Source organism: Dendropsophus ebraccatus, chromosome 1 (genome assembly GCF_027789765.1).
Source record: "Dendropsophus ebraccatus isolate aDenEbr1 chromosome 1, aDenEbr1.pat, whole genome shotgun sequence".
NCBI lineage: Eukaryota > Metazoa > Chordata > Amphibia > Anura > Hylidae > Dendropsophus > Dendropsophus ebraccatus.
This window is the reverse complement of record NC_091454.1, coordinates 215,824,991-215,838,950: the sequence shown is the minus strand read 5'-3', so window position 1 is coordinate 215,838,950 and position 13,960 is coordinate 215,824,991. Positions and strand designations below refer to the sequence as shown.

The following is a 13,960-nucleotide window of genomic DNA, read 5'->3' as shown; positions in this document are numbered from 1 at the left end:
CTCTTTAAATACCGTTTGATGATTGACCAGTTTACTGCTTAGATGCAAATGAATTCAATTATCTTGGAACTATAGCTTTATCCATTGGCCTGTTTTTTTAATTTTCTTGAATGTTTTCTGAGATGTTCCCAAGATTTGTAAAAAGTAAATATTTCCTCTATTTTCAGCTTCAAAAGAGAAAGGACAGATACATCTCCAACTCTGAGATGATCAATGGCACCTTGATTCTGTACCTTGACAAGGTAAGAAGTCCTCTCCTTTCCATGGATCCACCAGAGCAGGAGCTCCTCTGTGGGAATGACCCTCCATTCCATTTAGTAGAGGGGGACCACGCTATATGACTTCTTTATGCCCCCAAAAGGCCATGAACATGAGAAAGCCCCATCAGAGCTGAGAATTGTTGCTGCTTTTTCAATACAGGTTATGTTCATTACAGGGCCTGGCTTCTTTGTTATGAATAGAGCTGCCAGCTACCACTGCAGCTCTATTAATTCCTATGGAGCCACCAGAAAGATCCGAGTAAGCCGGAAAAACGCTGTACTCGGCTCTCTATGGCACCTCCATAGGAATGAATAGAGCCGCAGTTTACAAGTTCAAAAGTTGATTTTGCTCGGACAACCTCTTTAAGCTACAGCCAGACTTCTCTGGTGCCAGAGTATTCCCCCCAAAGCAAGAGGGTCGTGTGGTGGAAATCTGTGGTGTACCCCCGGTGTGATGTTATATCGGAGGAGCGGATGGTCACTTGTTAGGTGTTGTAGTGTGACACCACTCCGGTGGTGGATGGCCAAGATACAGCCGGGATGTTGTCACGTGATGCCAGTGCCGGAGGGGCACACAGGTGTGATGGCACGCCTGCTTTTATTTTCCCCTGTGGTCAGTGTCCTGCCGGGTTGCTACTGGGTCCCTTGGGGTTATGTCACGGACGGCCAGAGTGGTATAGTGACCCTCCCGGATAGTAGGACTCACCACCCACAGAAAGGGGAGAATGTCTCAAGGTTGCGGTGTGTGCTGTGTCAATTGTTCCTACGAATAATCACAGAGTCTCTGGTTATAGTTAATTTGGTTTACTACTTGTAAATGTGCAGCAGGTTCAACAGCATAAGGTTCCTTTAGATAAAGTCTCTGAGACACACTTGACAAAGTTCCAATAAACACTTGGCAATAGAACAACCAGATCTGTAGTATAAGTGCAGTGTAGGATATAGTCGTGTTGGTCGAGTTGTACTGAGTGATACAAGAAGTAGAGTAGCAGAGAGAAGGATGCCGTGAGGGTCTCAACCCATGTAGTACTGTGCTCTGCCAGGATGTTGGAGGATGAGGTAGAATACTTAGAAGAAGAACACCTGTGCCCATGTATTGACCTTTACTTTAGTCTTCACACCACCTTATGCCCACCAGTGTCGGGTGACCCATCCTATGAGGGTGACACAGGTCCCAGACCTTGTTACCTGGGATGAGCGGAATGCTGAGGGTTCCCTGCTGACACCCAAGCTGCGAGACAGAGTTCATAGGCTACTGCAACTTTGCTCTATCTGGATCAGTTCCTAGCTCTTTGGCTCTGTTGTGGATACTGTCCTGTTCTGTGACTTCTCCTTGTCCACTGCTTGGGTTGAGGTTGTCTCTGTCTAGTCCTCTCAAGAGGATTTTAACAGTGCATAGTGCTTTGGAGTGTTACTAGTGAAGAAGTTGTTAGCAGTGTGCTGCTTTCCATACGGGGTACTGACTAAGACTGACTTCAGGTACGAGGACCTGGCAGAGGGCCAGGGCCCAGATAGGACCACTGTGGAGAGCTATCTAGTGTGTGTCCTTCCTCCACAATGTCCATAACGAAAAGGCCTAGCTCCTCCTCCACCCATGTTACCTACTTCCTCCCCAGCGTGTTAGGTGCGATGTGAGTGGGTGAAAGAGTGCAATAGAAGAAGAAAGAGAGGAGATGATAGGAAAAAAGAAAGCTAGACTACTACTGGTCTACAGATTCAGGTGACACATGAAAACAATAACCCTTTGCAATCCTTCAGCTGTGCAGCTTCTATATACACATACATAATATGGCGAACTTTAGTACTACTTTAATTACCATAACAGCACAATTACAGACTTTTCCGAAAGGTGTATATATACACGCAACATCCCTAGTGGGACACCACAAATCCAACTCTTTTTCTTGACTGACATGATCTGTTGGTGGAGAGTCAGGAGGCAGCCATACAGTCAAAATGTGGCAAGTTTGGCCAACTTTAGTCTAAAGGTGTCAAAACACCTTATACTGAAGTCTCCCAAACCCGTCATCAGCAACAGTTTAAAGTGTATGGGGGCCTCCCAACTCAGAGTGGAGAGAAGGGTCAGGCATGATGGATTTTTACTGCTTTATCCTTTTGTCCTGAATGGAATAAGCTGGAGCTGTCTGGTCATGGCTTCCCCCTCCTGTCCCCATAGGCAATACATGAATGTTCAGCTGTGCCGAATGGTTATGTGTATGGGGAGGTTGGGAGAGATAATGACACTGTATAGGCCCTTTAAACAAAATGTATCGCCTAGATTTGTTTCTTCTAATTAGAGCCATGTACTGTATTGAACCTTTTTTTTCTGGTTGTAATTTGTTTAATTTTGTTTGTAAAATATTATCATGGGGGCAACCATCTTGCCTAAGGTTGTTGTTTTTTTTATCAACATTTAGTGACATGCTTAATGGCAAGCCTCACAGGCATAGACACAATGAACATCTCCGGCCTTTGAAAAAAATTATTAAAACTGGAAAAACATTAATTTGGAAGCAGTTTAGAAGGGTAGAGAAAACATTTCTTAATAGTCATATAAAAAAGTGTGCACTCCGTAGAGTTTTACACTCCTCAGCACTGCACTGCAGATATATAACTATTTTGCTGCATCCTCAGTAATAATCTAAAAATCAAATGCCAATATGGTCTATAGCGCTCTAGTTGTGGGGAGGGTGATGTTAATTTCGTGCTGGTATTAGCCTGATATAAATAAATGTACGTTTGTAGAAACTGCATAGGATGTTGCTGGTGAATACTGGTGAATGCTCCAAGTTAGTATAATAAGGTAGTGAATGTTCAAAATACAAAATCCTGATGTGGTGCTGATCGTGGCTACTTAGATGGTATAGTTAATCCTACCTGTCTTGCGCTGTGGTGATGTCTCATTCATATATCCTTAAGTTGCGATCTTATTGTAAAGCAGATATCATCCAAAAAGTTGGAGGGAGGTGCGGAAGTTTTTTGTCGGGGTAGGGAGCGAGCCCCGGCCGGCGGCTCTGCTACTACCTATCACCCGGCGTGGTAGTGTAGATCAAGGAGAATCCACAGTTCAGTGACGTCACTATGATGGATACGGAGGCCGATGAGGAAAAAAGAACATCTAACGCGTTTCAGCGAGCTTGCGGTCGCCCTCGTCAGAGATGGATACATCAGGATTTTGTATTTTGAACATTCACTACCTTATTATACTAACTTGGAGCATTCACCAGTATTCACCAGCAACATCCTATGCAGTTTCTACAAACGTACATTTATTTATATCAGGCTAATACCAGCACGAAATTAACATCACCCTCCCCACAACTATAGCGCTATAGACCATATTGGCATTTGATTTCTTAATAGTCACTCCTCATAAAAAAAATCATAAAAATGTTTTTTTTAGGTGTTTTGTTTTTTACTCTATCATAGGTTTTCAGTAAGGAGGACTATATAGTAAAATTCAACTTGCACCAGTATTTTGAAGTGGGACTTATTCACCCCGGATCTGTCACATTGTACGACTACTATTCACCCGGTAAGATCCAAGCTTCAGTAACCACTTTAAACACACACTATTTAAACCTAGCGCTACTCGGCTGCTGCTATCTCTTAATGACCGCATGAGGGTATACCCATCATCTGTTATTAAGAAGTTAAGACCTCTATATATAAACATGTCATCTTCTAGAAACACACAGTTAAAACTTTACTGTCATTTGCAGTAACTGTTGATATGTCAACAGACATGTAAAAAGTTACTGATTTCACCAGACCTCTCTCCTGAGACCCACTGAGGCCCAAGATCCAGTGATGGCGCCTGTCTCTCTTTGACTTGTTCGCTTCAATAAAACCTATGGATTGAGTCAAAGTTCTGCAAGTTTGGGAGTGGAGCACACTGCCACACACTCCCCCCAGCTGTACCCTAGAATTACAGCAGGTCACAGGAGTGAGACCCACTGGAATCAGTAACTTTTATATGTCTGATTGCAAAAGTTACTGAAAATGATGCTATAAACGTTGTTAGAATGATTTCAGGAGCATCCAGGCATTTTAGAGAAAGTCAATGAGGCAGTGTAAATCATTTTGCAGGTACAACAATAGAACATTTATCCACACCGCCCAAGAGTGGTGGTTGCCAAGATAAAGTATAGGCAAAGTGAATATATTTGATAATTAATATGGAGACAAGTGCCCCAGTGGGGTTTAATCTTTCCCTAGTTACATTGTGGGGTCAGCTGTTAAGTTGGAAGTGTAAAAGGGTTGGGTGGAGATTTCCCATCACACCTAACCTCTATATCCACCTTATATCGACATACAAACCTGTTACAAGCCAACAAAAGTATAGTGTATATAGGGACTTGATGCCCTATATAAGAGGACAAACAGTCTCTACCTATCAACTCTTTAAGAAATGATCTAAATTTTTTTTTAAATATTTTCCTTTTTACCTAACAGAGAACCGTTGCACAAAGTTCTACCACGTGGATGAGGGCAGCCACCTTCTGGGCAAAATCTGCCAAGGAGAAGTGTGCCGCTGTGTAGAAGGTAACACCATCATACCGTAACAATCCTGTACTAGTAGTGGTTTTTTAACCTGAATCAAGACTTATTGCTTGATACATTGCACATTCTAACTTTTTTTCTTCATTCTTATCTTATGTGAAGGATTTAGTGTAGAATTTTTTATGTTGATTTTAAAATTTTAAAAAAAAAAATTAATTCTCCCATCGGTTTCTTAGTACATGCATTTATTTATTTATTAATTGTCCTTTTTTTTGCAGAGAATTGCTATATGCAGCAAAGGCTAGATGGAGTGACTGCTTTAGTTCGATTAAAGAAGGCCTGTGAACCTAGCGTGGATTACGGTGAGACCGTTATAATGCCATCATCAAGGTCACAAATAAAAATTTTAAACACAACAAACAAATTAGTTGTTAAATTTCGACTGCCTTTATACGCAGCTTTTGTGGTTAGTCTACCATGTAAAATCCTCATGAAGTTAATAAATGTGTTTTATTTCTAGTCTATAAGGTAAAACTGACCGACATTGAGAAGGCTGACAGGTATGACACCCATATTATGAAAATTGAGAAAATCATTAAAATAGGTAAGTCATAACATGTGTTTTATGGTATTGATGTATTTTTGGTTACTGTGGGTAACATAAAAAAGACTGTAGTATAGAAATCCCCAATTTCGTCTGTGCTGTGAAAGGAATAAGGGTTCCCCCGGGCACTCCCTATTGCCTATGTGATGGTAGTGTGTGTGTGTGTGGGGGGGGTGCTTTGGTGGGGAGGTGTGGATTAACACAGTCTTTATTTGGTGGAGTAGACAAAGATATGGATAATATGCAAAAAACTCTCTCGATGTCAATGAGCTAGCCAGACCTTCCTCTGGGAAGGAACAACCAAGCCAAGGAATGTCTCCAGTCAAGGAAACCACCCAAGCAAGGTATTCATCCACAGACAACTGTTTCGGGGTATTTGCCCCTCATCAGTGTTGAGTAGGATTCTGGCTAGTGGGAGCAATGCCTAGTAAGTACATGCACTTACTAGGCATTGCTCCCACTAGCCAAAATCCTACTACACACTGATGAGGGGCAAATACCCCAAAACAACTGTCTGTGGATGGATACTTTTCTTGGGTGGTTTCCTTGACTAAAGATATGGATAACTCTTTGGCAATATATAGAATAGCAATGACTAGAAGAATCCTCCTATTCCCAGTGACTAGACCAATCATCTTTTCTTTCTCTCCTGTTGTATTCTCCTAAGTAGTTGACAAGATCAGGGTAAAATCCAGTCCATCAGTTCCAAGTCTACCCAAAGATCTAAGGCCTGCCATAGGGAAAGTGGTTCTAGGCTGCTTTACAAGGGTCCTTGGGCGGGGTGGGGGGTGCATGGTCATTGCTTTTCAACGTGTTAAAAAACCACGATCAGCCAACATTGTGCATTCCAGCTGATCGTGGTCTTTTAACATGTCCTATTACACCAAACAAATATGGCCAAGTACGGCCAATAATCTTTTGGTGTAATAGAGCCTTAAATGTGGAGGCTGACAATCTCATTTGTTATCTGAGGCCACAGAGATTTACAATATTAACACCAGCTCTGCAGGAACATGGCGTCCCTGACCTGCTACTACAGTATCTATCACAATTCCAATTTTCCATTTCCAGGCACGGATGTTCCTGCTGTGAACACCACACGTAATTTTATCAGTCACACCAAATGTAGAAAAGCCTTAAACTTGGAGATAGGCCGAGACTATGTGATCTGGGGAGTGAGACAAGATCTGTGGAACACCGGCTCTGGGTAAGTGACATGAAGCTGGGGCACATGGGACCAGTGATAATGGCCACATACAGAGACCATAGGGTCCTATAACGAACCTCGGGATAGGTACGACCATTGTAACGACTGTGTGTGTACTGACCATCGTACTGACTAGATATATTCCGTACAGAGGTGTAACTAGGGGTTTACTAAAGGGGTGCAAAATACTGAGAGGTCCCTCAAGCCAGGTACAAGTACAGAGGGACTTAATTTTTAGTGAAGCATGGCTGCCATCTTTTTCAATTTTACAATTTCCGTGTAGAAAATCAGCATCATTTACAGTAGCAACAGAGTGAGAGAAATGGAGAAAACATCGGCAGAGAATTGGCTTATGGTCATTTCCCAGTGACGCGACAGTAGTCTCTGTGGTAGTCCAGTATAGGAGGAAACCACGGCACTCGATGTTGCAAGAATAAGTGAGGATTTTCATTTAGCAAATAGATACAAGCTATTTACTCCGACCGTACATAAGAAATGCAAGAGATGAGACCAAATAACATATGGTGCGACGTTTCGGTCCGCTATGGACCTTCCTCAGGCAATACGGTCTCTCATGCGCTGTTGTGCAGGGAGAAGGGTCGGTGGAAAAATCATTCATGTGTCATTGATCGTTGATGTAGGTCTGATGTAGTCATTGTTAATCGTTCGCTGTAATTCCACATTTATTCACTAATCGTTCAGTGTAATTCCACATTGTTCCTTCTTCTGTTGGGATCAGATGATCGGTGTAACGATCATAACTTACGACTATTGTTCTGTGTAATATGGTGTACGCTTTCAGGTTAACGATACACAATCTTGTTTGCAATCATTAATCGTTAATCGTTAAAAATCACTTTGTCTAATAGAACCCTTAGATTGTGGAGGCCAGCACAACATTAGTGAACTAGTGTTTCCGGCGTTAGCCTGTAGTTCCGGTACAATTTTATTATACATCCAAATGGAAATGTGGAGGTGCACCATCCGACTGATAAAACTACACTGATATTCCTCTATCTAGACATTGCCCAGAGCTGGAAAAAACTGCAAGGACATGGTTTATCCATCCCAGCCAACATTTATATGCAGGTTACAAATCTGTCTGCTGGACATTAGACCATTGTTATTAGTGATCTACAGTATATACCCGCATTTTCTGGCGTATAAGGCGACCCCTGACTTTCAAGAAGATTGTCAGGGGTTCGCCTTATACGCCGGAAAATGTCAACAACAGCAGGGCTGCGGTCAGGCAGGGGTTAATTGCAGCCAAATTAAAAAAAAAAAAGTACACTGACGTACACTGACTGCGTCGAGGACGCTCGGCTGCCGGGAGAGCTTTGGAAGAATGACAGAAGCTTCATGGCAGCCGAGCATCTCCGAGCTTCTCCGATGAGACGCTCGGCTGCTTAGGAGAGCTTCGCAGTCAGTGTACGTCACACTGCCTGCACCGGGAATGGAACAGGAGGCTGGGAGCGGGCCGCAGGGGCCCGGGAAATACGGTACATAGGACCCACCATATAAGTGGGTCCCCGGCCCCTGCCAAATACACATCTGAATCCACTACATCCTAGTGAAATAAATCAGCATGTATGTACTGTAGCACAATATAAGGTTAAAGGAGTTATCCAGACCTACAAAAACATGGCCACTTTTCCCCCTACCTTTGTCTCCAGTTCAGGTGCGGTTTCCAATTAAGCTCCATTTACTTCAATGGAACTGAATTTGAAAACCCCAACCAAACTGGAGACAACAGTAGGGGAAAAGTGGCCCTGTTTTTGTAGCGCTGGATAACCCCTTTAAAAGACCCTAATGGCCAATACTTTTAATCTTTTTCTTCTATAGATTTTCCTACATGATAAGTAAGGAAACGTGGATTGAGTGGTGGCCAAATGACATGAAATGCCAGGAGCCGGATTCCATGGAGGCCTGTGAAGAGTTATACCGTTTTGAAGAAGAGCTGTCGCAGCAAGGATGTTCCAATTAGCAGAAACTTAGAAAAATTATATCAATAAAAGTTCATATTTCTTATGTTCATTGGTTCATGTTTCTTATTATAATATTCATCTTACTGAATCCAAGTAGGAAAAATACCGACTGTTGCTTTAGGTTTAAAAACTAGAGATGAGAAGATTGCCCAAGATTCCGTCTGGGTCCAGTTTGATCCAGATTTGGAGCCAATTCAGATTCAAAGGTACCTGATTGTCTTGAGAAGTCATGTATGGAGGAGGTTTCCTTGGATGATATCCATCTCCTTTCAGACTCTTAAAGACCAAGAGAGCAGAAAATGTGCGGCTCCATAGGGACAGTAGTAACGGCACCAGTCCCAGCAGATCGGACCAGTGATAAATAACCAGTCCACATTATCAGCAATGGCAGATCTATTCATTGGCCTAAGGGCCCTATTCCACGGGCCAAGTAGGGCTCGATCAACTATGTAAATGAGCGCCGATCTGCTAGATCGCCGCTCGTTTACTGGGCCTATTCCACGGCCCGATGATCGTTGAGCGAGGGCTGCAGGGACATCGTTACAGATGTCCTTGCAGCATACATTACCTGCAGGGCTTCTCCTCCACTCTGTCTTCCTCCCCGGGTCCCGCACGCTCTGGCTTCAGAATGGCCTGTCAGCTGACAGGCCACTCAGCCAATTACAGGCCGGGGTGGTCCCGGCCTGTGATTGGTTGAGCGCTCCGTCAGCTGACAGGCCATTCTGAAGCTAGAGCGTGTGGGACCTGGGGAGGAAGACAGAGCGGATGAGAAGCCCTGCAGGTAATGGATGCTGCGCTTCTCAAATCGTCGGTCGCCCGCCGCGCACCGCTATTCCACCGTAGCGATGCGCAGTGGGGGAACAATGATTTTAGGTCTGGCCCTAAATGAACGATCAGCCAAGATAATCGAACTCCCTACAGCAGCATCCAATTTCTGGGAGTTAAATACACAGCGTTCGGGTTCAGAGAATGTTGCAGAACCCAAAAAAATGGCAGGTTCGCTCAACTCTACCATTCTATTTTCCAACAATAGGATGAAGGATGAGGCACTCACCAATCCGTCAATACTTCATAGTTTTTTTTTCATATCATGCTACAACAGATAATTCGGACACGGTCAATAAAGTGAACGGGCGACAGCCTGTTTCGGGCGATGACGTTCACGCTTCCTCTAAGTCATATGTCATTGATGAACTGTATTTGTATGGATGATTGAGCACCACGTAGTCCGGAGGGTGAACAAGTAGCAGCACACGCCAACGTACACATCAGCATCAGTAGTGCCGTGGTAATCTGTGTTTGGATATACTACCATTCTATTCACCCAGAAGTCAGAACCCAGGGCATCTCCTAGAGAAAGGGCACAGTCCAGGTACGACTGAACCTTGTTGAGCGTCAGGTTGGGGCAGAGGATGTAAAAATTGGGTCATCATATTCAACAACCTGTACTGAGGCTTTTTCTGCTTGTAGCAGCAGAGTTTGCAGAGGTGGTAAAGTGAGGACCCTGTGGGGAGCAGAGCAGGACCTCATGGCAAGACCAAGGAGGGAACAGAGCACATGCTGCTAATTCAACAATTTTGCCCCTTTTACAGGAAGGAAAACGAGTTCCCATTTTCCTTTTAAGAGTGAGTGTCAATTGATGCTAACGTTACACTTGTCAGTATGTAGATAAGTCTTCCGCTTGGCGCCAGCATGCCCCAATGGATTTGTGCTCCATACTGTATGCCCACAGTTGGTCATCATTGTCATCATCATCGTGCCTGTTCCATCAGCCTTATCCCCTAGCTGCACCAGGGAAAAGCCCATTCCCCCTCTACTTCCATCTCATCCTCCTGCAGGGACCAAATGCAGTGCAACTACTGTCATCATCACTGACCACATTGCACGGTTGTAGCTGATGTTACTAGGCGACTTTTCTAAAAGCAGCCGCCTTCTCAGGGTGCATCCTAATAATGGCTCCCCACATTTATTTGGTCACTTCCCAGTCTGGTACCCTGGACCCAGTAAATAGTACTTATATTCCACAGGGGCATAACCCAACAGGGACTCCACAGTAGGAATGGAACTTTAATTCAACGAGTTTCAAAGAGGCAACCCTCCTCTTCATCAGGCTGATAGAGATGGGTTACCTCCTTGAAACGATAGTACATATAGGTATAGTATACATATTCAAATATACAATATCATACAGCAGATTATATCTCTATACAATTACACTGTATCTGCTGTCAGTCAGGTCATTGCTTTTAGAGCAGAGTGGTGGTCGGTAACCTTTACAACTGTCAACAATGGGAGTGAAAAATTGGTCACGTATTTGCACAAATATTTAACTTGAAAAATCCTACAAGTATAACTATATTAGAGGAGATAAGAAACCTTTCTAAACCCATAGACCTGAGATTACCCATCAGACGCCCATGAGGAACTGTGTCAAACGCTTTATCCACAGCCACCCCCTATCCAGGTACACTATAGCCACAGCCTCCCCCCCATCCAGGTACACTATAGCCACAGCCTCCCCCCATCCAGGTACACTATAGCCACAGCCGCCCCCTCATCCATGTACACTATAGCCACAGCCTCCCCCCCATCCAGGTACACTATAGCCACAGCCTCCCTCCCATCCAGGTACACTATAGCCACAGCCTGCCCCCCATCCAGGTACACTATAGCCACAGCCTCCCCCCCATCCAGGTACACTATAGCCACAGCCTGCCCCCCATCCAGGTACACTATAGCCACAGCCTCCCCCCCATCCAGGTACACTATAGCCACAGCCTCCCCCCATCCAGGTACACTATAGCCACAGCCTCCCCCTATCCAGGTACACTATAGCCACAGCCTCCCCCCCATCCAGGTACACTATAGCCACAGCCTCCCTCCCATCCAGGTACACTATAGCCACAGCCTGCCCCCCATCCAGGTACACTATAGCCACAGCCTCCCCCCCCTCCAGGTACACTATAGCCACAGCCTGCCCCCCATCCAGGTACACTATAGCCACAGCCTCCCCCCCATCCAGGTACACTATAGCCACAGCCTCCCCCCATCCAGGTACACTATAGCCACAGCCTCCCCCTATCCAGGTACACTATAGCCACAGCCTCCCCCCCATCCAGGTACACTATAGCCACAGCCTCCCCCCATCCAGGTACACTATAGCCACAGCCGCCCCCTCATCCATGTACACTATAGCCACAGCCTCCCCCCCATCCAGGTACACTATAGCCACAGCCTCCCCCATCCAGGTACACTATAGCCACAGCCTCCCCCTATCCAGGTACACTATAACCACAGCCTCCCCCCCATCCAGGTACACTATAGCCACAGCCTCCCCCCATCCAGGTACACTATAGCCACAGCCGCCCCCTCATCCATGTACACTATAGCCACAGCCTCCCCCCCATCCAGGTACACTATAGCCACAGCCTCCCCCCATCCAGGTACACTATAGCCACAGCCTCCCCCTATCCAGGTACACTATAGCCACAGCCTCCCCCCCATCCAGGTACACTATAGCCACAGCCTCCCCCCCATCCAGGTACACTATAGCCACAGCCTCCCCCCTATCCAGGTACACTATAGCCACAGCCTCCCCCCCATCCAGGTACACTATAGCCACAGCCTCCCCCCCATCCAGGTACACTATAGCCACAGCCTCCCCCCCATCCAGGTACACTATAGCCACAGCCTGCCCCCCATCCAGGTACACTATAGCCACAGCCTGCCCCCCATCCAGGTACACTATAGCCACAGCCTCCCCCCATCCAGGTACACTATAGCCACAGCCTCCCCCCCATCCAGGTACACTATAGCCACAGCCGCCCCCTATCCAGGTACACTATACCCACGGCCGCCCCCCTATCAAGATACACTATATCCACAGCCGCGCCCCCATCCAGGCTTCTACTTACCTCTTCATAAAAACATATTAGGTTGGTTTGACAGCTTCTATCCTTAGTAAAACCATGCTGGTTATCACTTATAATGCTATTACCCACTACATATTCCAGGATGTAGTCCCTTAAGCCCTTCGAAAAGTTACCCCACAATGGACGTAAAGCTTACCGGTCTGTAGTTACCTGGTGATGTCCTAGAGTCCTTTATGAAGATTGGCATTTGCCTTACGCCAGTCACTCAGCACAATACCAGTCACCAAAGAATCACTGAATATTATGTAAAAGGAAAAGAAATTACAGGACTGAGTTCTCCAAGAACTCCTGGGTGTAATCCATCAGGCCCTGTAGCTTTGCTTACATTCAGTTTATTTAAAGGAGAAGTCCAACGAAAGATTTTATTAAAGTATTGTATTGCCCTCCCAAAAGTTATACAAACCCCCAATATACACCTATTACAGGAAATGCACATACAGTGTTTTTTTCCCCTGCACTTACTACTGCATCAAGGCTTCACTTCCTGGATAACATGGTGATGTCACTTCCTGGATAACATGGTGATGTCACTTCCTGGATAACATGGTGATGTCACTTCCTGGATAACATGGTGATGTCACTTCCTGGATAACATGGCAATGTCATTTCCTGGATAACATGGTGATGTCACTTCCTGGATAACATGGTGATGTCTCTTCCTGGATAACATGGTGATGTCACGACCCGACTCCCAGAGCTGTGCGGGCTGTGGCTGCTGGAGAGGATGATGGCAGAGGACACTGAGGGACACAGGGCACTGGAGGGACACTGAGCATCCCTCTGTCATCATCCTCTCCAGCAGCCAAAGCCTGCACAGCTCTGGGAGTCGGGTCGTGACATCACCATGTTATCCAGGAAGAGACATCACCATGTTATCCAGGAAGTGACATCACCATGTTATCCAGGAAGTGACATCACCATGTTATCCAGGAAATGAAGCCTTGATGCAGTAGTAAGTGCAGGGAAAAAAGCACTTTACCAGCATTTCCCGTAATAAGTGTATATTTGGGATTTGTATAACTTTTTGGGGGCAATACAATATTTAAAAAAAACATTGCCAGACTCCTCCTTTAACCCTTTAAGGACAGGGCCTATTTTAGTTTTTCCGTTTACGGTTTTTCCTCCTTGTGCTTAAAAGGCCATAGCACTTGCATTTTTCCACCTAGAAACCCACATGAGCCCTTATTTTATGCGTCACTAATTGTACTTTGCAATTACAGGCTGAATTTTTGCATAAAGTACACTGCGAAACCAGAAAAAAATTCAAAGTGTGGTGAAATTGAAAAAAAAAACGCATTTCTTTTATTTGGGGGGTATTTGTATTTACGCCATTCGCCCTGGGGAAAAATGACTTGTTATACATGTTCCTCAAGTCGTTACGATTAAAACGATATATAACATGTATAACTTATATTGTATCTGATGGCCTGTAAAAAATTCAAACCATTGTTAACAAATATACATTCCTT

At 45.0% G+C, this 13,960-nt stretch overlaps 1 protein-coding gene across 1 annotated transcript in view; it reads left to right on the top strand.

Annotated features, from left to right (window-relative positions):
- Positions 1 to 8,602, top strand: part of LOC138769616 (venom factor-like) — a 90,002-nt gene extending 81,400 nt beyond the window's left edge. The window contains exons 35-41 of the mRNA XM_069948210.1: positions 168 to 242; positions 3,690 to 3,795; positions 4,716 to 4,805; positions 5,042 to 5,125; positions 5,284 to 5,367; positions 6,439 to 6,574; positions 8,417 to 8,602. Coding sequence (XP_069804311.1) covers positions 168 to 242; positions 3,690 to 3,795; positions 4,716 to 4,805; positions 5,042 to 5,125; positions 5,284 to 5,367; positions 6,439 to 6,574; positions 8,417 to 8,558 — 717 coding nt within the window. The 3' untranslated portion in view covers positions 8,559 to 8,602. The remainder of the gene's footprint in view (positions 1 to 167; positions 243 to 3,689; positions 3,796 to 4,715; positions 4,806 to 5,041; positions 5,126 to 5,283; positions 5,368 to 6,438; positions 6,575 to 8,416) is intronic.
- The last annotated feature ends 5,358 nt before the right edge of the window (positions 8,603 to 13,960 follow it).